Here is a 22,365-nt window from a genome sequence, read left to right as displayed (position 1 = left end):
CTTCAGGATGAGAACAGAAATTGTGCCCTGGCAGCGTGGCAGCAGTGGGAGGCCCCATTAGCTAAAGTGGTGCTTTAGGTTAAGAACAGTTTCAGGTTAAAAACAGACCTCCGGAACGAATTAAGTATGTAACCAGAGGTACCACTGTACTATATTAGTAAGCCAGGTATCCCTGGCTTTTGTCCTTTCACCCACATACATGTTTCATCCATAATGCTTCTCAAACCAGTTCGAATAGTAACAGTAAGAGCAGTAAGAGCTGTTCCACAGTGGAATTTGCTGCCAAGGAGTGTGGTGGAGTCTCCTTCTTTGGAGATCTTTAAGCAGAGGCTTGACAACCATATGTCAGGAGTGCTCTGATGGTGTTTCCTGCTTGGCAGGGGGTTGGACTCGATGGCCCTTGTGGTCTCTTCCAACTCTATGATTCTATGATTCTATGAATATGTTCTATCCTTTGCAGCTGGGCAGCCTACTTACAACTTTCTACCTATTGCATTTCCATAGGCGCCGACTCCATGGGGCTTGAGGGGGCTCGAGCCCCCTCAAAAAATTTTTGGGGGGGGCTCAGCCCCCCCAATAATCTCGGGCGGGCGCCCTTTCAGCAGAGCGCCTCCTCCTCACCTGCTCCTTCGCCAGCCAGCCAGCCGCGCGCCCTAATCGGAGGCACTGCCGGAAATCCCGCGAGAACAGGGGAATCCCGACTGGCCACACCTCCCAGCCAGCCAATCGGCTGGCTGGGGGGGCGTGGCTTGCCCTATTTAGGACCGGAGCCACTTTATTTGCATATTCATGAGCTTATTTATTATTCATGAGCTTTCCCGGGCCCCCCCAATATTTTTTCTAAGTCCGCGTCCCTGTGCATTTCCCTCCTTTTGACTTTGCTGCATGAAATGTGACTTGTGCATGACGTAGCATCTGTGCCAGCTTGCTCTTTAAACTGTGGACTTGCCACTCCAAATATTGACACAGGCCTTTATCTTTTCACCCTAGCTAGCTGGGCGATTCACTGAAATAAAACGCCTCGAGTGTGCAGATACTCATGACCGTTCATGTTATATTGACCAACTGCATAATGGAGTACAGAGTTCATAAAGGTTGTCAAATACATGGCAGAAGTGGAACTCTGGGAGTTGGTTAATATAGAGACTGAAAGTCCAGTAGTAATCATTTTGGCCATATGCATAATACACATTTATAGCACTATGACACCAAACAGTTATGGCTTCCCTCAAAGAATTCTGGGAGCTGAACTTTGTTAAGGGTGCTGTCGTAGCTAAGATAGCCCGAGACAGGTTGTTACAATGGTTGAAATCCTAAACACCATTACTGGAGTGTAGACTGCATTGAGCACAGTGGGGCTTACTTCTGAGTAAACACACATATTTCCCCTACATTTATAAGCTGCCTGATTGTAATCAAACTTCTAAGTCGAAGAGGTTTACCACCCCCACCCCAAAAAACCCATAGCATTCCACCATAACCAAAATTTTATTTTGATGATGTCGATGCTGCCTTCAGTCTCAGGGTGGCAAGGAACCTGGCATATAAAAAAATAAGAACAGTTTCAAAATGCAACAATTCAACCTCCAACATATTTTAAACAATGGTCCAGATAACTATTGGGATGCACCTATTCCTTCAGAAAGAACAGAGACCCATACGATTTCCTGAAGGCTGATTGATTGACTGATGGATTAGATTGCACACAACCAAAGGTGATTGATTAGAACAGATGGTAGGCAACTGATTGGAGTAGCCAACCTGGTGCCCTCCAGATGTTATTGGATTCCATCCCATCCCCACTGACTATTGGACCTGGAGCCCACCACCACCTGGAGGGCACCACGTTGGCCTTCCACCGTGGTGGATCACTGGAAACCCACGAACCAGCAGAAAATGGCGCAAAGCTCTTTTTGACGCCGGTGCTCTTAGCTGCTCCCTCCTCTCCTGGAGCAACCAGAAATGGGCGTGCGCCTGTTTGGCTTTCGGGGCGCCTCTGGCTCTCCCATTTCCCCGCGCGCAGCCACGATCCAGGCGCCCCTCCCTTCCCGGATCTCGGCCCCCGCCGGGTCAGCGGGCCGGGCGCCTATTTGCATATTTTTACCTTTGTCTCCTCCGGCCAGCCAATGGGCGCGCGCTGCTGCTGCTCCTGGCCCGGCCCCCTCGAGCTTCCCATAGCTGGTGCAGCCGCCGCTTCTTCCAGCTCGCTGGGAAACAGGGGCTTCTCCGCCGCCCTCACCGCGTCTGATCCTTTCTGCCAGGAGCGTGCGCTCCTCCGGCAGCTGAGGACCGCTCCTCAGATAGCCAAAGAGGGGGGTGGGGTAGAGTAGATCCACACCCCACACCCCCAGCTATTGAAATCTACTCGATCGGCAGGCGATCGCCGCAGTAGCGGCGGCCACAAGCGCAGAGGCGCGATGGTTTGCGGCGGCTTCTCCTGCTCCAAGAACTGCCTGTGCGCCCTCAACCTGCTCTATACGGTGAGTGGAGGCGCACGTCGGGGGGAGCCGGGCGGGGCGCGCCTCCCTGGCCCACGCGGGGAGCCTGGCGCGCCTCTTTTCCCTCGCTGCCCGGAGGCAATCGGCCCCACCTCTCCCTTTCTCCGGTGGGTCGGGCAAGGGCCACCTTTGAGGCCTGGGCGGTCGCCAAGCGGAGCCTTCCGAGTTGGCCTGGGAAACCCGGTAGCCAACGGCCCCAGAAAAGCCGCCCGGCCCCTTAGGCGCGCCGGCTGCACCTGTTGGGGTGAGGCGGAGGAAGGGGGCAGCTTGCAATCCGCTCCGGGAAGCGCCTCCCTTTCTCCGTCTTGACGCCGGTGTAAAGGGCTGCGTGGCCACAAGCCTGTTTTTGGGGGGTGGGGGTGGGGTTCCCTTTTCCGGAAGCGAACTCCTCGCTTGGTTTTTTTGGGGTAGCGCTGAAATTTCCCCCATCGAGGTTGCCCACCTTGCCCCTATGCAGTTAACACGACTGCAAAGCAGGCAGTAATAATTCAGCGTGGTCTCTCCCCCTCCCAAGAGTGGGGGAAGCTTCACTTGTTGAGCTTCTGCCTGCTAGGCATCGGTTTCCAGGAACAAGCAGACACCTGCCAGGAGAAAATGGCAAAAGGGGTGCGGTGGGTCATATTGAGCTGGAAAATCTTCCATGACGTAGCCTTATATTAAAAAAAAGAACTGGGCCAGGCAGCAGGTAAACTCTAAATCTAGCTTTCCCCCTTAGATCTTACCCTTTACATGCCATGTTTACTACACCTGCCAGGTGAGGAAGTCAATTCTGCCCGTGAAGCTTATAAACTCCCTAGTTTCCAAGGTGCTGCAGGATGTTAGCTGCAATCCTTTCTAGCACTTACCTGGGAGTAAATTTCACTGAACTGGATGGAACTGAGTAGACATTGTGCTGCCTGCCTTGCTTTCCCCCTTTTGTTTTGTTGTTGCAAAATAGTAACGTATCAATACTATGGAAAATGGTCTCTTACATTTCTGATTACGTTGATATATTTTTTTGAATGCCACAGGCTTTATTAATCTCTTGAACCTATTTTTCGTATTCAATCCCTTTCACTTTAAAACACATAAAGAGAAGTAATTTCCTCCTCAGTTTAGGTGTTGTGCTTTTGTTTAGGAAGCTTGCTTATAAGCCATGTGATCACAGCTTTTATTCTTTGTTTCCCTGATGTGGCAGCAATGAACTCTTTAATCTGTTTAAGATGCCCTGTATCTCTGTGTTTTGACTGGGACTTTAGGTTGGACAAAAGTTTTGTTTGTTTTTTAAAAAGCAAAACTGCTGGTATGTATCCCAAGCACAGTTATTTGAAAGTGAGCTCCACTGAAATCAGTGGAAGCTACATCTGGCTAACTGAGCCAGAAGTAGGAACTTATGGCACTTAAGTGGGCCAGAATTACTTTACTTTACAAAATGCTTTACAGTCTTTGCTGTTACTTCATATAGTGCCGGGGTCTCCAAGATGGTGCCCATGGGCACAACAGCCACCTCAGACACTGTTTCTTCTGTAAAATGGGTATTTTGAGCTGCCAGTGGAAGTTCCTTAAGCTTCTAAATATGTCTCCAGCCCCCAAAAGACTGAGGACTGCTATAGCACAACAGTAATTTAGGACTGAACATAATTAATCAGTCATTATTATTTTCTAGGAAAAAATGGTGCTGGTACTTACAGCAAGTGCCATACTTTTAACATTTGAAGAAAAAGGTGCTGGTACTACTTACCTCTGAGTATGCCCCCCACTCCCCCCAAAAAGCACTGGAATTAGGGCACAGACCATATCAAAATAGAACAGGATAAAATACTGTACAACATGATATCCACCTGGAAGTGAAACATGTTTAAACAGTTAACCTACAGAAATTGCTGTTGCAAAATGTGACACTGGGTCATATGTAGCTTAAATGACTTTAAAATGGAGTTGAAAAAAATGTTTTTGTTTCCTGATTCGTCGGGAATATTTGATGCTATGGAGTAATGGGGGGGACTTTTGTTTCATTGCTTTTCACTGCTGCCAATCAAGAGGGACCGGTATACAGTAGGTTTACATTCGGCGCCCCCCAGAATTCGACACCTGGGTGCCCTGCACCCTTTGCACCCCTAAGTAAAGACGGCCCTGTAAATTATGATGGTTACCTTTGGGAAACGATATTAGTCCTGCAATGCAGTAACATCACTTTCTGAATTGCATCCTAAAAAAACAAGCTCAAGCATTGTTGCCCTAGAGAATAATACTGCTTCAAGTCTTCCCATGTTTTCACTTACCAGCATCAGTCATGGTCAAGAGAGAGGTACCCCTAGACCTGGAGCAATGCCAATGTTTGTAGCTTTAAAAAGAAAAAAAGAAAAACTTTAAAGGAAAAGAACTAAAAGGAAAATCCAAAAGGAACCAAACTAAAAAGGGAAAGCTGAAAGGAATCGGAAAAGTTAAGGCAGTGCATAATCCTGAGAGTCTGAGAGGAAGCATACTGACAACTGAGTTGGAGGGGGAATAGACTGAAGTGGCGGGAAAGAAAGGAGGCAAAAAAGATATGTAGAAAGAATCATCACATTGTTTGCATAGGTCTTTCCTTGGTCCACACTGAAAAATGTCCCCAGGGACAGAGCAGAGTTCACCATAGACATTGATGGACATATCCAAGATTTTAATGTAACTGGTGGACTTCTTCCCCCTCAGGGTGGGGGGAAGCCAAAATAGAACAGAGGAGACAGTCACCTAAAAATATGCCAGTGAGACTTTAGAGCAGTCTTTCTCAACCTTGAGTCCCCAGATGTCCCCTAGCTAGCAGGACCCAGTGGTCAGGGATGAAGGCAAACAATATCCGGGGACCCAAGGTTGAGAAAGGCTGCCTTAGAGTGTTACGTGGTATGAGATGCTGACTGACTGGAGGAGTAGAGGAAAGCCTGGGGTGGATACAATGGAGCAGGATCTCACCTATGCTATTAGAAAAAGAAAAAGCTGATTATGCTATGTCAGCCAGGGGTGTATCCCTTCCAAGGACGTTCTTCGTAATATGTCAAAAGCCACACCGTATACTACATCCTGACACAAACATGTGAGACCATCGCGGATACATGTGTGTGATTTGGACACTGTGGGCAAGGATGTAACCATGGCAAAGGTGCATATCTTGCCATGTAATGTGTGGAACATCTCTGGGTCTGGCCGTTCGTCATCTGCTAGGCATTTAATTACGGGACGTATAAGTTTCACCTGTCAGCTCAGTTTGATTATCTGCCTTTATGTACAGTACTTGGAGCAGGGAACTGGAGTAGGCAGGGGAACAAGATCAAGGAGACTGGTAAACAAGGTGTTTGAATAATGCTGGACTCCGGAGAGCTATTTAAGGATTTCCAAGGGATTACTGCAGCCATTTGAAGTTAAAATTTGATACTGGTTAAAAATCCGGACGCTTGAGTAGTTTTTGAAATTAATTAACTAGAAGAATCGCGGCATTCTTTATAGCACTCAGGGTGGCCTGCAATAATGTAAATGATAATTTCAGGTTGTGCTGGAGCAGCTCTGTTGGTTAGAGCGTGGTGCTGGTAACGCCGAGGTTGCAGGTTCGATCCCCGTGTGGGACAGCTGCATATTCCTGCATTGCAGGGGGTTGGACTACTAGATGATCCACAGGATCCCTTCCAACTCTAGGATTCTATGATGAAATTCTGGGAGGAAAATAAAACAACACTACAATTAAACAACGGAAGAGCAATAACTTTGTTATCTGCTGTACCTGTCTGCCTAAAAACAGGATGGGGTGGGTGGGTGGTATCCATCCCTTGAAAAGATCTTAACAGGGTGTGTTAAATGTCTGCAGGAATACACTCCTGGGGGAGTCCCACTATCTTGGCGGGGGCACAGAGAAAGCCCTCTGCTGTGTCCAGTTGTGCAGGGGTGGGGAATCTTTGACCGAAGGACCCCTCCAGGCCTTTGGAACTGGCCCTTGGGACTCTCTAGGCCTTGCGTCCTCCCAGGCCACACTCCTCATAAACCCTCAAGTGCTTTTGCCTGGCTGGAATGTGTCCTTGAACTGCGATGTGTATCTAGAAGCTCCTGACTTTTGCATGGGCGGAATGTAGCTTTCCGTCCAAGGGTGAGTCACATCCTTTGCTCTGCCCCTGTTTATTTTTCACCCAGCCTACTTTTGCTTCTGGCCCTGCCTGCCACACTGGCAGGTCCCCCACCTCCCGCTCCAACTCGCCCAGAAGGTTTTCATGGGGGATTGTGACCCTCTGACCTAAAAATGTCAGTCCCCTCCCTGCAGTTGTGCTTCAAAAAAACAACAACAAAAACACTAGTCTGCTCAACAGCTCTTACGGAGTAAACAGGCTTGTATGGCAGAGTAATCATATATAAGCAGTGTTTTACCTTCACAACACTAGGTTAGGCTCATATATACAGACTGTATGTGAGGAGCCATCGTTCAGTGGGTAGAGGACCATGCTTTGCATGCTGAAAATGGCTGGAGTGGGATGGGGGAATCAGGTAATAGGTGATGGGAAGGAATCACTAGCACAGGCACCCCCAAACTTGGCCTTCCAGATGTTTTGGGACTACAGTTCCCATCATCCCTGACCACTGGTCCTGTTACAAGAGGAGTTTGGATTTGATATCCCTCTTTATCACTACCCGAAGGAGTCTCAAAGCGGCTAACATTCTCCTTTCCCTTCCTCCCCCACAACAAACACTCTGAGGTGAGTGGGGCTGAGAGACTTCAGAGAAGTGTGACTGGCCCAAGGTCACCCAGCAGCTGCATGTGGGGGAGCGGAGACGTGAACCCGGTTCCCCAGATTACGAGACTACTGCTCTTAACCACTACACCACACTGGCTAGGGATGATGGGAGTTGTAGTCCCAAAACATCTGGAGGGCCGAGTTTGGGGGTGCCTGCACTAGCAGATGTTCTCCAGAGTCTTGGAGTCTGTAATACAGGGCTACATGGATAAAGAGCCTGACCTGAAATAGGGACCTCTCTAATTTCTGTGGTAATCTTGTGAGCTTTGTATCTGAATTGGCTGAGTATGAGTTGTATCCTTTTCAAGGCACCCCAGAATGCACCTCATGGAGAACTCCCTGCTTCATTGGTGCCCTTTGGAACATGGAAGCTCTGGACAGCTGCTTTGGGTGCTTGTACCTAATTTCTAGTTCTGGTTACTTAACACCCGACTTTTGTTGGCTTTACTGCTGAGAGTCAAGCCCTTTAAAAAAGAAAGAACCATTTATTATGACTTTACATATCAAATAAAAACAAACGAAGAAACAAAACTCAGAGCTTATATACACCTATTTGGTTACTGCAAATGTAAGAGAAAAACATGTAGCTGACAGAAAATGTTTCACAAATGTACAGGCCGCAACACACACAAAAATAGACACTAAGTGAAACAATTGGGGAACTATCATAGAAGTACTCTACCAGCCAAACGTAAAAAGAAGAAAATTAACTCAGTCCTCCTATAATATCACTGCATAAGCCCCACACGAGTTGATGAAGGAAGTCCTAATCATGCTCTTTCTCCAAAACATAATAAATTAAATTAACCATTGTACATGAACACACACAAACATTTTTTCCTCTGCTTGCATTCTTCCCCTCAGCTGGCAAGTAAGTTTTTCCATAAGGGTCAGGGTCAAGCCTTTCTGATGTAGTTGCTGCACCCGCAGCCTCAATTTGATTGGAACATGGCATAGACCTGCTAGTTTCCTTGAGGAAGCTTCTGTTGTGATGTAACATAATAGCCACTCTGCCCACGGACAGGTGGAACATTTGGTATCAATAATGGATTGAGCTAAACCAGGCATGTCTAAAGTCTGTTTCGGGGCCCTAATCCTGCCTCCACGCCCCTTCACTTCATCAAATCTGGCCCTCTTTGAAAAAAGTTTGGACACCACTGAACTAAACCATTCCTTCCTTTAGGCAAAGCGGGTAGGGGCACATTCGTGACTGGCTTGCACAACTGGATAAGTGGTTTAGGCAAATTTTTAGAGCGGGGACGGAGAATGGTTTTCAGCCAGAAGGCCACATTTCCTTCTTGGCAACCTTTCAAGGACCACCTGTCAGTGAATGCCAGAGGCAAAAATGTGCCGAGAAACCAATGTAAATATTACCTTTATACGGTAGACTAGTTTCTATGCACATTCTCACATCCCTCTCTGTCCAGGAAAGCAAGAAATCATTAGTGTTTTGGTACACATTTCAGTCAGAGGGGAAAACACAGGGTGTGAAGCAGAGCAGGGGGGATTTGTGGCCTGAGGAGACTTCTGAGGGTCCCATTCAGCCTCCAGCTCTGCCGTTCCCTGCCACTGCTTCAGACGGTTGCAGATTTCATATTTTGCTAGCTTATGTTGCAAGAAAGATGTTTCCAATAAGTGTTTGTTGCTTATTTAGGCTGTGGTCCTATGCTTGGGAGTGTGTTGTTGAAGACAGTACCCATTTACTTGAGAGTAAGCCACCCTTGAATTCAGTGGGGTTTTCTGCAGCATCAGTATGCATAGGATTGCCCTGTAAGAATCACCAAATCTCCAATTTTGTTATCAAGTGGTGAGCATGTTACTCAAGAGACTGAATGGTTCTTCTTGGCTTTTATTTTGGAAGCTTGGGGACCGTTTTACCAATTTTGCTTTAAAAGAATTAATTCTTGCGCAGAAATCACTGGGAGCTTTCAAAGGCGATGTGATAGGCGAATGCAAAAAATGTGACTGCTGTTCGCGTTTGTATATTTAGGCTCCTAATGGAGTATACAGCAAGAAGCCCTCATTCCTTTCTTTGGTAACACCATGATAAATGTAGGCCCCTCCCTTCATAAATGATTTTTGACTTCATGGGATGTTTTGATATGCCAGACAATAAGTAGTTAGCAATATTTGTGCAATCAACCAACATCTCAACCTGCTTGGCATATCTCGTAGAAGATGTGTGAGCTACACCAAAGTCCCTTGCAATAACTCCTATAACTTAGAAGGTGCATGGATGACTCAAGCCTGCTTCACAAGATGGCCCTGATGATCAATGGAAAAATACAATGGGAACTATTGGATTCTGGCTTCTTTCGAAAGTTGATGGTTCCTGTTTTTGTGAATTGCATTAGCAGACTTCCTTGTTTAGAGTCCTGGAGGAAATCATTACTGGTTTGGGAAGAACCTTCTTTGAAAATCGAAACCTTGCAACTTATGTTGCAGTCCTGTTCATTTGCTAGGTGAACCTTCAAACTTCAGATACTTCTGCAAGATAAATTCTTGGCCTTCTCAGTTCACTGCTATCTAATGTTGCCTTCACTTCTCCCACATTATAGCAGAGACTTAGGTGGCTCAAACTTACTGTGGTTTACGGAAACACAGGAAAGGCAGGAGCTTCCTGCATATAAAACGTGACCTTGCAAGCTGACCTAGCTGAACCTAATCTTCCACTTCAAAATGTCATCCAGAACAGGAAAAACAGCTGTATCCCCAAGGTTTTCAAACTTGCTTTGATCAAATTCAGACAAGAAGGGCTTGGCAAGAGTAAAAAGCTGTCTTCCTATTACAGTGGTGCCTCGCAAGACGAAATTAATTCGTTCCGCAAGTTTTTTCTTCTTGCGAGTTTTTCGTCTTGCGATGCACGGTTTCCCATAGGAATGCATTGAAAATCAATTAATGCGTTCCTATGGAAACCGACTTCAGACCAGGTCCAGGGACAATCTGTCCCCCGACCTCTTCTGAAGGCTGGGGGGGCGAAAGTCTTTGCTCCCCCCCCACGGCAGCATTTTAAAATCGCCCCGGACAGCGGAGGACTTCTCCGCTGTCCGGGGCGATTTAAAAGCCCTCCCGGGAAGGCAGCCAGGGGGGACAAAGATTTTCGCCCCCCACCAGCCTTCCCCTCTTTTGAAGCAAGGGGCGGAGGGAAGAAGATCGCTTCTCCCCTTTGCCGCCCCTTGCTTCAAGAGGGGTCCGGGGAGAGAGAGGAAGGCGCACGCTTTTCCCTCTGTCCCCTCTTTTGAAGCAAGGGGCGGCAACGGGGAGAAGATCGCTTCTCCCCTTTGCCGCCCCTTGCTTCAAAAGGGGTCGGGGGGGGGAGAGAGAGAGGAAGGCGCACGCTTTTCCCTCTGTCCCCTCTTTTGAAGCAAGGGGCGGCAACGGGGAGAAGATCGCTTCTCCCCTTTGCTGCCCCTTGCTTCAAAAGAGGTCGGGGGGGGGGGAGAGAGAGGAAGGCGCACGCTTTTCCCTCTGTCCCCTCTTTTGAAGCAAGGGGCGGCAACGGGGAGAAGATCGCTTCTCCCCTTTGCCGCCCCTTGCTTCAAAAGGGGTCGGGGGGAGAGAGAGAGGAAGGCGCACGCTTTTCCCTCTGTCCCCTCTTTTGAAGCAAGGGGCGGCAACGGGGAGAAGATCGCTTCTCCCCTTTGCCGCCCCTTGCTTCAAAAGGGGACGGGGGGGGGGGGAGAGAGAGGAAGGCGCACGCTTTTCCCTCTGTCCCCTCTTTTGAAGCAAGGGGCGGCAACGGGGAGAAGATCGCTTCTCCCCTTTGCCGCCCCTTGCTTCAAAAGGGGTGGGGGGGGAGAGAGAGAGGAAGGCGCACGCTTTTCCCTCTGTCCCCTCTTTTGAAGCAAGGGGTGGCAACGGGGAGAAGATCGCTTCTCCCCTTTGCCGCCCCTTGCTTCAAAAGGGGTCGGGGGGGGAGAGAGAGAGGAAGGCGCACGCTTTTCCCTCTGTCCCCTCTTTTGAAGCAAGGGGCGGCAACGGGGAGAAGATCGCTTCTCCCCTTTGCCGCCCCTTGCTTCAAAAGGGGTCGGGGGGGGGAGAGAGAGGAAGGCGCACGCTTTTCCCTCTGTCCCCTCTTTTGAAGCAAGGGGCGGCAACGGGGAGAAGATCGCTTCTCCCCTTTGCCGCCCCTTGCTTCAAAAGGGGTCGGGGGGAGAGAGAGAGGAAGGCGCACGCTTTTCCCTCTGTCCCCTCTTTTGAAGCAAGGGGCGGCAACGGGGAGAAGATCGCTTCTCCCCTTTGCCGCCCCTTGCTTCAAAAGGGGTCGGGGGGAGAGAGAGAGGAAGGCGCACGCTTTTCCCTCTGTCCCCTCTTTTGAGGCAAGGGGCGGCAACGGGGAGAAGATCGCTTCTCCCCTTTGCCGCCCCTTGCTTCAAAAGGGGTCGGGGGGAGAGAGAGAGGAAGGCGCACGCTTTTCCCTCTGTCCCCTCTTTTGAAGCAAGGGGCGGCAACGGGGAGAAGATCGCTTCTCCCCTTTGCCGCCCCTTGCTTCAAAAGGGGTCGGGGGGAGAGAGAGAGGAAGGCGCACGCTTTTCCCTCTGTCCCCTCTTTTGAAGCAAGGGGCGGCAACGGGGAGAAGATCGCTTCTCCCCTTTGCCACCCCTTGCTTCAAAAGGGGTCGGGGGGAGAGAGAGAGGAAGGCGCACGCTTTTCCCTCTGTCCCCTCTTTTGAAGCAAGGGGCGGCAACGGGGAGAAGATCGCTTCTCCCCTTTGCCGCCCCTTGCTTCAAAAGAGGTCCGGGGAGAAAGGGGAAGACGCCAGCATTTTAAAAAACCTCGGGACAGCGGGGGACTTCTCCGCTGTCTGGGGCGAATTTAAAATGCTGGCGGGCGGCAGCAAAGCCTTCGCTGCCGCCCGCCAGCATTTTAAAAAACCTCGGGACAAAGGAGAAGTCCTCCGCTGTCCCGGGGTTTTTAAAAAACCTCTCCGCCCCCCGCCAGGCTTCGGAGCAGCCTTCCGAAGCCTGGCGGCGGGAGGAGGTCCGAGGACAGTGGGCAAGACGCCCTGTCCCGGAGATTTCCCCATGGGCTTTCGTCTTGCGAAGGAAGCCCATAGGGAAATTCGTTTTGCGAAGCGTCTCCAAAACGGAAAACCCTTTCGTCTAGCGGGTTTTCCGTCTTGCGAGGCGTTCGTCTTGCGGGGTACCACTGTAACAATATTGGATGCACTCTTCCCAGCAAATGATGTCTCTTAGGTCAAGTCTTCATCTCGCAGCCTCCTGTGTCAGCAATATAGAGAATGCCGAAGATAACACATTGGCAGCTCAGTCTGCAGTTACGCTTCTGTGGTGTGAGATTTCTCAAGCCGTTTGAACAGCCGAGGATCGCAATTAATTTCCTGTGCGACTTAATTGTTGTGAATTTAAAGCACTTCTCTTCACTTGCTCATGGGTGTCAAAACAATGCACCTAACAAATCAACAACATATTATTCATCCTTCTGGGTCATTACACAACGGCCTGGTCTGACCTCCTAGTAGAATATTTCCAAGAATGTTATAGGACTGATACCTGCCCATGAGAAAAAAAACTCCCTATTTGTAGGCACTGGTGACTTGAAAGAACTCATCCCAGCTGGCAAAAAGTCTGTTTTGCTTGGAGTAACAATCTTTTCCTGGTTGTTTGGGACTAGTAGAAGGCAATTCATAATGGAAGCTCCATGGAAGCAAAACTTGTATAAAAGGAAAATGGACATGAAAGCTATTTTCCTTCCATCCACCGTTCCTCCATGTGCCCCCCCATTCTTCCTCTCTTTAAAAACACACACACCAAAACTTTCACTTAAAGTTTTCAACATGAGCTATGCAAGCCAATCCTTGGCTTGATAATTTTATTCTATTTCTTTCTTTATTTCATAAAATTTATATACCAGTTGATTGTTTTTTTTAAAAAAAACAAAACCTCAGAGCAGGACAAAACAATGACATTATCAGTAAAAAAAACCAAACCCAGTTAAAAACAGCTATTTAAAACACTTTAAAAACAAGCAAACTCCACAGTAAGCTAAAATCCAGATTAAAGCACCTGTTATCATTCTACGTATCTGGATAGGCTTGCAAAAAAAAAGAGAAGTTTTTTGCAGGCACTACAAAGAAGTGCTGTGAAGGCGCCTGCCTGCTGTCAATAGGCAGGGAGTTCCAGAGGTCAATTTTGTACAGATGCGGAGTGAGTATTACATGCCACTGTTCTGCAGTGTGGAGCAGTCGAGTGGGTATATATGGGGTGATGTGATCTTGCAGGGAAACTGGTCCCAAAATATTAAGGTCCCAAATTATATTAAAGGTAAGACCTTGAACTTAGTAATAAGTTTCAGCGAGCTCCATGGGACTAATTGCAATGTGCATGGATTTCATCTTTATATCTTTATATCTTTCTCTCTTTTTTGCTTTTTAGGAAATCCTTGTAATCCTTTTTCTCTCTCTCTCGCTTTCCTTCCAGTTGGTGAGCCTGCTGCTGATTGGAATTGCAGCATGGGGCATTGGTTTTGGCCTCATCTCCAGCTTTCGGGTGGTTGGAGTAGTCATTGCTGTGGGGATATTTCTCTTCCTGATTGCTCTGGTGGGGTTGATCGGCGCCATCAAACACCACCAGGTGTTGCTCTTCTTCGTATCCTTCGACCTGGGCAGTTTTTCTAACACACGACCCATTTCCCCCCTTTATCTGCCTCGACGACTCCTTGCATTGCAGCTTAGTCTAAATGTGCAGAGTCACCTAAAGCACAAGGAACATTGATCACATGGTTGGCCCTTGACCCAGTTTTGACATTTTTATTCCCCCCCCCCAAAAAAAAGCTGTTTCGTAAAGCAAACAGTTCTCCATCTATAAATGGGTCACAAGACGGTGGTGGTACAACTGGTTTCCTTGAAATAGTTACAGGTCACCGATAAGGAATGCCAGCTTGTTTTCTGGGCTTTCTGAAGCAATTATATACCTTATGCTTCCTGCAGCAATCCTGTTTTCTTCTAGAAGGCTGCGCTGCTTATGTCATGCACAAGATTGTAGGGTGCATACTTAGAAGCCCAGCGAGAGAAGAATTCTTGAACATGGGAGACCTGCTTGCCCTTTCCCAGCTGCCTAAAAGCCCTGCTTGAATTACTTACCTTGCTGCTTCCCAGCTGGAATAGATTTATCATGTACATATACTGGCTATGGCATGATCTGTCCACTGTTAGGCTTTTCAGCCATGCATTTCCTCCCTACAGAAAGTGGATTTAGACTTGCAAGTGTCCAGTGTATGCCTAAAATTAACATTTAAAGCCGCCTCTGAGATAGTTTCGGAGTTAGTGACAAGGGACAGGGACTTTTTGGTTGTGACCTTCTACTTAGGGAATAATTTTTCCAGTGAAACCCACCTGGTGCCAACATTCCTATCTTTTCAGCACCAAATTAAGACACTCCTCTGCTTAGATGTGATGGGCTGTTCATTATTAACTACCAGCTTCTAATGGACTTTGGTTATTAATTATGTATATTGATTGTGCCAACCTTTATGGGGCAAGGTGTGTTTGTAGTTTGTGTCTGCATAATATGAATTAATTGTTTTTGTTTTTATTGCCTTGCTCTAAATTTTGGATGTTTTATACTTTTGTAAGTTGCGATGTCTGGGGTTTTTTTTTAAATCACATGAGAAATATGATGATCAATGTTAATATTAATTATATATTTTTTATTAATAAGAGTTTTCAGCAAATGTTTAAAAGTTGAAACAGAAGGCACCTGATGAATCTCTGTTAGCACAGTATTCCCCAATACAGTGGTACCTCGGGTTACATACACTTCAGGTTACAGACTCCGCTAACCCAGAAATATTACCTCGGGTTAAGAACTTTGCTTCAGGATGAGAACAGATATCGTGCTCCGGTGGCATGGCATCAGCAGGAGGCCCCATTAGCTAAAGTGCTTCAGGTTAAGAAGAGTTTCAGGTTAAGATCAGACCTACGGAACAAATTAAGTACTTAACCCAAGGTACCACTGTATCAGGTCTAAGACATGAAGAACTCTCTTTCTTTGTCATCTTGAAATGAGCTTCCACCAATCTGGGTAACAGCCAGTGATCCTCCTGCAGATGATTCTGTAGTTGGGAAGAAAAGTGGTTACTCACTAAAATCCTTCAGGTTACAATCCCAGATTCACTTACTTGGGGGTAAGTCCCATTGAACTTGCACTCAGTGGGGCTTACATCTGAGTAGACATGCACAGAATGGCTCATCTGACTGCTGCCAGCCTTTTGGAGAGAATGTCAGTAGAGAGTTTCCCCCATACACCATCCCACCCTTTCTTTGATAAGAAACAAAATACCTTTTTTCTGCTTAAAAATGATTGATGGGTAATAAACCCCGCCCTCCATTGCATTTGTGTCATGTGGGGGCTTAGCAAAGGCACTTCCAGTAATGAGGCTTAGGAATGCCACTTGTCAGTAGAGGTAATATGAAGAAATGATTGAACCAAGATTGATTAAAGAGCAACTTGATCCAAGGCAGACAGACTGGCAGGCTGGTCAATCAACCAAAACAGAGAATAGTCTAGAGTAGTTTGTTTCTGATTCTCACCCTTAATGGCACCAGAAAAAAATCCTCTTGTCTGTGATGATTACCTTACTTTACTTCTTGATTGGACTCCATCTCTTCCAAGCCAAGAGAGCCTAGTTTTTTGGCTAAAGAACCGAATTTTGTGCATACAGTTAACATTGCATTTTCATGAATGATACACATGATCTTGTTGACCTTAACTACATAACTTCAGTATATGATTATTCTCTTGCTAGTGTTTATTATACAGTTTTCGGTCTCCTGTGCTTGTTTGACATTGAACAAGGAACAGCAGGTAAGAGATGGCTTGTGACTTCTTTGCCTAAAACTGCTCATAGCCGTGGCTAAATCTGTGTGCTGCTTTTCCATATGCCTAGAGTTTCTTGCAACAGGGCAAGAGCAGGAATATGCGTCATTGCTAGAAATAATCTTGTAACTATTCAATTCAAAACATACAGAGCAATCAAAACAGTTTTTCTCTAGTAGCATTTAAAATTTGTTACAGAGTAGGCAAGTACAGTCATTAAAACTTATTGTCCACTGATAAGATCAAGCTTCAATTATATAAGCCTGAGATACTGGGCAGTGGGTGGCGCTGTGGTCTAAACCACTGAGCCTCTTGGGCTTGCCGATTAGAAGGTCGGCGGTTTGAATCCCTGTGACAGGTTGAGCTCCCGTTGCTCTGTCCCAGCTCCGGCCAACCTATCAGTTCGAAAGCACGTCAGTGCAAGTAGATAAATAGGTCCCACTGTTATGGGAAGGTAAATGGCGTTTCCATGTGCTCTGGCTTCCATCACGGTGTTCCATTGCACCAGAAGTGGTTTAGTCATGCAAGCGAGATGAGTGCCGCAACCCCATAGTTACCTTTGACTTAACTTAACCATGCAGGGGTCCTTTACCAATGCCCTTTATACTATACTATAGTTTAGTATAGCATAAAAAGGTAAACGACCCCTGACGGTTAAGTCCAGTCGTGAACAACTCTGGGGTTGTGGCGCTCATCTTGTTTTACTGGCCGAGGGAGCCGGCATTTGCCCACAGACAGTTTTTCTGGGTCATGTGGCCAGCACGACTAAACTGCTTCTAGCAAAACCAGAGCAGCGCACAGAAATGCCATTTACCTTCCTGCCACAGTGGTACCTATTTATCTACTTGCACTTTGGTGTGCTTTCAAACTGTGAGGTTGGCAGGAGCTGGGACCGAGAAACGGGAGCTCATCCTGTTGCGGGGATTCGAACCGCCGACCTACTGATCAGCAAGCCCAAGGCTCAGTGGCTTAGACCACAGCGCCACCCGTGCCCCTCTAGTATAGTATAGTACAGATTAACCAACAGTATAACCAGTTACCAGCCCCATGCAAGGGCCAAGACAGGAGCTAGTAGTTGGGTTTCTTACAGCTGTTATGGGATGATGGTTGGTCAGCTAACTACTTTGCTCTCTTGCTCTGTATGTCTTTCCTTCCTCCTGTGCTTGTGTTGTGGACATCATGAGGCCAGCTTTAAAGCTTGCCCATCTTCCCGAGACGGGCCATCTGCATCTGTCCCTGAAGAAAAGAATGGTCTCCTTTCCCAGCAGTCAGATACATGGAGCTCCACAGCCACTGTCATATATCGCCCTCTCTCACACACATATGAACTGTCACAGCTGACACTTATTCCTCCACCCATTACCACTGATGGCTGAATGCTCTACATGCCACTTGGAAGCTACAGAGGGTCCAGGAATTTTCAAAAGCTGCCACACACTTAGGCATGGCCCAAGCCTCACACCCATCATAGCAGCCATCAAGTTAACCAATCTGACTCTTCCGTGTCAATCTGACCCTCCTTCAAGAAGAAGGATATGATTTTTGTCTTCCTTCACATCTCAATTTTGGGTTCCTCTACTTGCAGATTAACTGCCCCAAGCAGAGATTGGGATGTGTACAACTTGAGAGATCTAAATATCTGCTCTGTTAACCTAATATCTTTAAGGATTTTCGCATAGAGAGTTGGAAGTGGCTTCTGGACGTAGCGCTGTTTATTCTGCTGGTTTTTGCCACAACGACCCAGGAAAGTGATTTTGCAATTGTCATAGAAAGCACATTGAAAAGACCAACATGAGTGTGCTGTAGCCAGGAAAGTAGTAATGCAAAGAATTGCCAGATAATCGAAAACAGCCCATTTACTAGCACATGGCAGAAGTTTAAAGGTTGTGTAACAAGAGGAATCCCAGTGCAACAGTTGCACTAGTGGAAGCTTGTTGCACAACAGCTCTTTTGTGCAATCTGTTGTGTGACAACCTTTGGTAGTGTGCTTGCAATTTGCTTTGCACAACAGTGTTCCACCAGTGCAACGTGTATACCACAAAGGGACTTTAACTTATCACTACAGTGGATACAACCCTAAGTCCCAGGTGGTCAAAGGCATATAAAGATAGGAGTGAATGGCTGTGCCCTTCATAAAGCTACAGGGAAACATGAATTTCTTCTGTGTGGTTAGTTCAGATAAAATGTCCAATCTGGAACAATGGTGATAATGCCGACGCATCTTACTATACAATCATGCTGGGGAATAAGAACTGTCATATCAAATGGTTGACAAAGAAAGGGTACCCCCCCCCCTTCTAAATAACTTCTTTATGTATTCTAGAGCAAACTTCTAGAAGTTGGGTGGAACAACACAAACAATGCCAAGCAGGATATCGAGAGGAATCTAAACTGTTGCGGATTCAATAATGTCAGTGAAGCGGACACATGCTTGGCCGTGAGTAAACAACTCGGTTCCATTTTCCCCTCCAAAGCCTGTTTTTAGAAGTACTGGGCAGCTAACTCTTATCAAGTATCCACAGTTGCCTGTCTTTGAAAGAAATAATTTGTTTACCGTATTTTTCGCCCTATAAGACGCACTGGCCCATAGGACGCACCTATTTTTTGAGGGGGGAAATCAAAGGAAAAATTTTTATTTCCCCCCAGGTTTGCGCAGCCATCCCCAAGCTAGAAGAGGGAGACGGAGCACTTTGTCTCCCTCTTCTGCCTTCAGGGACAGCCTCCCAAGCCTCTGTGGGGCAGCGCACTGCGCTGCCCAGCAGAGGCTTTGCGCAACCATCCCAAGCTAGAAGAGGGAGACGGAGTGCTCCGTCTCCCTCTTCTGCCTTCAGGGACAGCTTGGCCTGCTATCCCCCAAGCTTGTGGGGCTGGCGGGGGGAGAAGCAGGCTTGCTTCTCCCACCCCCAGCCTCCAGATTAGGTCGGGGAATAGCGGGATGGCGGCGCTTCGCCATCCCCCTATCCCGCGAGCTTGTGGGGCTGGCGGGGGGGAGAAGCAGGCTTGCTTCTCCCCCCGCCAGCCTCCAGTTCAGGTCGGGGAATAGCGGGGTGGCGGCTCTGCGCCTCCCCGCTGTCCCCAGCTTTTGGGTGCAGGCTGCCGCCCGCAAGCCTTGCGAGCCCGCGGGACATCCCGCCGGGCTTGCAAGACTTGGGATAGCTTCCTGAAGTCTGGAGAGCGAGAGGGGTCGGTGCGCACGAACCCCTCTCGCTCTCCAGGCTTCAGCGAAAGCCTGCATTCGCCCCATAGGACGCACCCAGATTTCCCCTTCATTTTTGGAGCGGAAAAAGTGCGTCTTATAGGGCAAAAAATACGGTAACTTGCATGTGAGGTACCTGCATTTTATTGGAGTTTAATCACACCTAGAGGGTTTTTATAACTTTCATAACCTTGAGACACTAGTTGCGAATTTTGGCCAATAAATTAGCAGCACCACGAGGGGTTTTTATTTTTATTTTTTTTGAGGGGAAGGACATAAATTAGAAGTATCCCTTATATAAGGAAAATGATCTTGATGCGTAGGGATATATGACATCTTAAGTGTATTTAATCTTTGCTTCATTACAGAGCTGTGTTAAGCTACAGTCATGTCGCCCATGTGCACCAATAATCAAAGAATACTCTGGGATGGTGTTGAGATTTGTAGGAGGCATTGGACTCTTCTTTAGTTTCACGGAGGTAAGAAAAACACGGCTTTTGCTTTGTAAAAAGCAACAAGGTTTTTGGGGAGAAGCCTTCAGTGCTAAATGTCTGACGTAAAATAATTGCAAGCACTCAAATCATTGCTGCGGGTTTCTGTGGTGGCAAAATTGTCATTTACCGTATTTTTTGCTCCATAGGGCGCACCGGACCATAGGGCACACCTAGTTTTTAGGGGGCGGGGAAATCAAGAAAAAAAAATCTTATTTCCCCCCAGCCCCAAAGAGCAGCGTACAGGCTAAAGCAGCCATAGCCCCGTGCAGCTTCTCCCTGCTGGAGGGGTTGCGCGCGGCTGTGTCACAAGCCAAGGCAGACAGCGGGATGGATCCCACTGGCTGTTTCGGCTTCCTCTATAGCCCCACGCAACCTCTCCCTGCCAGGAGAGGCTGTGCGGGGCTAAAGAAGCCATAGCCACGTGCAGCCTCTCCCTGCTGGAGGAGCTGCGCGGGGCTATCCCTGAAGCCTGAAGAGTGAGAGGGGTCGGTGTGCACCGACGCCTCTCGCTCTCCAGGCTTCAGCGAAAGCAACGCGAAGCCTTTGGAGCTTTTGGGAGGCTTAGCGTTGGTATCGCTGAAGCCAAGGAGCCTGCATTCGCTCCATAGGACGCACAAACATTTCCCCTCAATTTTTGGAGGGGGAAAAGTGCATCGTATAGAGCAAAAAATACGGTAGTTGATCATGCAACTGATTATTGGTTTCTCAAGTAAGTTACCACTTGGGAAATAAAAAGGGTATGCATTTTTTTAAAAAATCTGAACTGTTTCTGAGGCATTGTTCATTCGCTGCTTCCATCTGCAATTTGACTCCCAAACCATTATGTGGAAACAAAATACAAACCACCACAACAAAACAAAGTAGGTCCATCAAGCTTGACGTCTACCATTATCTGCTCTATGTGAATACTTATACCGTAGATGTGCATAGAGCAAGAGGAGTGTAGCCCAATCAGATGGAGCTCCCTTCACACACCAGCCAAGTACGCAGACAGGCCCACCTCAGGGATTTGCCTCCCTTGCTCACTGTTTCAACACAACCAGATGGTGGTCTGGCCCCTACCTGGCCCCCCAGGACAGCTATGTTTACTATGTTTTGGCTACTTAAGTAAAATGTGGTGGTGGTAGGATATGGAACTTGAGAACTTTACGATCCCCAACAAATGATTTATTTCCTCTCTTCTCTTCTCTCCCTCCCCTCCTTTTCTTCAGATCTTGGGTGTGTGGCTCACCTACAGATACAGGAACCAGAAGGATCCTCGGGCAAACCCTAGTGCATTTCTTTGACCTGGAAACTTTCTCGGGGGACTGAATATTTCTTTTCCTGTGTTTTTAACCATGAATTCTCTACCAATTGGCTGCTTTCCACATCAGCCTCGGCCTTGTGCACTTGAGATAAGATGGCCTGCCTACAGCTGCTTCTCATCTTGGTTTTTCTTGTATTGCCCTTGGATTAACTGGCTTGGAATGTCACCTGTGCCCCTAATCAGAATCTGGATCCTTTAGGAATGTGGGGGGAGTTCTGTAGGAGCTCGTCTAATGTTACACTGCCCAACCCTGCATTCTGGTCTTTGACAATTGCTTGCTATTGCCTTCGGTGGGCAAAGAGGAGAAAAGAGATTTCTGATCTGTTTCGTCTGCCAGAAATTCCTTCTGAAAGATCAGTTTTGAATGCCTAAAGCTGTGTTATGAAGCCTGATGTAAATTATGATGCTGTTGTTTCCAACTTTGGTATTATGGGGTGTTAAAAAAAAACCCACAACCACCACCCAATAACGTAGATGTCACGGGATGTAGAAAATCATTTCCCACCCTGTGTTCTGCTTCTCTCTTTGTTTTCATAGGCAATGTGAAAACCTGTGTACATTAGTTAGTGTTTTCCGTCTATTTCAGAATTGCCATGGAAACGTAGTGATTCCATTCCAGAGCCCTGTTTTGTCATTTCACTGCATTAATGGATTGTATGTGAGCTTCTTAATTCACTGCAACTCTGTATACACACACATGAACACACTGGATTGCAATGGCTCCTTGCCATTCAGAATGGTTAAAATTCATAATAGATTCTCCATTGACGTTAGAGTGTGGCACAAGGGTTTCCAATGTAGTGCGCTTCAGATGTACTGGATTACATCTCTCAACCCTGACCATTGGCCCTTGGGCTGGTAGAAGGTGGAATCTGACAACATCAGGAGGGCAGCAGCTTGTTTACCCTTGATATAAAGCTTATCTTCAACATGCAACAAGTGATTATGAACGGAGATATGAAACTTCATTGTATTACCCAATAACTTGCATTTGAATGACCTGTGTGTAGTTTAAAGTGGCTAAAAGAGAGAATAATGTTTAGTTAGCTTGTCACGCTAAGAAAAACTAGTCTTGATGCCTAGAGTTCTCATATAAATTTAATCGGTGTAGTAAGTTAATTGTGATACTGCTGTTGGTCTTTAAATAATTATGCTCAGTCATTGCTATTTAAAATACTTTTACCGCACTCGGTATTTAAAATATTTGATCGTAAATGTGAACTAGAACATTACAAATATGTATCTTTGTAGCACATGGATAAAAAAATAAAACTTTTTTTGGAAGTATGTTAAAAACAAACAAA

At 47.1% G+C, this 22,365-nt stretch overlaps 1 protein-coding gene and 1 long non-coding RNA gene across 5 annotated transcripts in view; one reads left to right on the top strand and one right to left on the bottom strand.

Moving 5' to 3' along the window:
* Positions 1-2,208, bottom strand: part of LOC308570211 — a 17,697-nt gene extending 15,489 nt beyond the window's left edge. The window contains exons 1-2 of one of the 4 annotated variants that reach the window (XR_014000973.1): positions 2,105-2,174; positions 1,482-1,537 (exon numbers count right to left, since the gene is read on the bottom strand). This is a non-coding gene — a long non-coding RNA (uncharacterized lncRNA). Of the gene's footprint in view, positions 1-1,481; positions 1,538-1,859; positions 2,040-2,104 lie in introns of those variants that run through there. The other 3 variants (XR_014000972.1, XR_014000974.1, XR_014000975.1) reach the window with 3 other exon arrangements.
* Positions 2,208-22,365, top strand: TSPAN13 (tetraspanin 13). The gene is made up of 6 exons (XM_081164961.1): positions 2,208-2,480; positions 13,669-13,836; positions 15,973-16,053; positions 18,389-18,502; positions 19,630-19,740; positions 20,967-22,365. The coding sequence occupies exons 1-6, from the start codon at positions 2,418-2,420 to the stop codon at positions 21,039-21,041; spliced, it is 612 nt and encodes a 203-aa protein (XP_081021087.1). The 5' UTR covers positions 2,208-2,417; the 3' UTR covers positions 21,042-22,365.

Source organism: Podarcis bocagei (genome assembly GCF_964188305.1).
Source record: "Podarcis bocagei genome assembly, chromosome: 12".
Classification (NCBI taxonomy): domain Eukaryota; kingdom Metazoa; phylum Chordata; class Lepidosauria; order Squamata; family Lacertidae; genus Podarcis; species Podarcis bocagei.
This window is presented reverse-complemented; position numbering and strand designations above follow the sequence as displayed.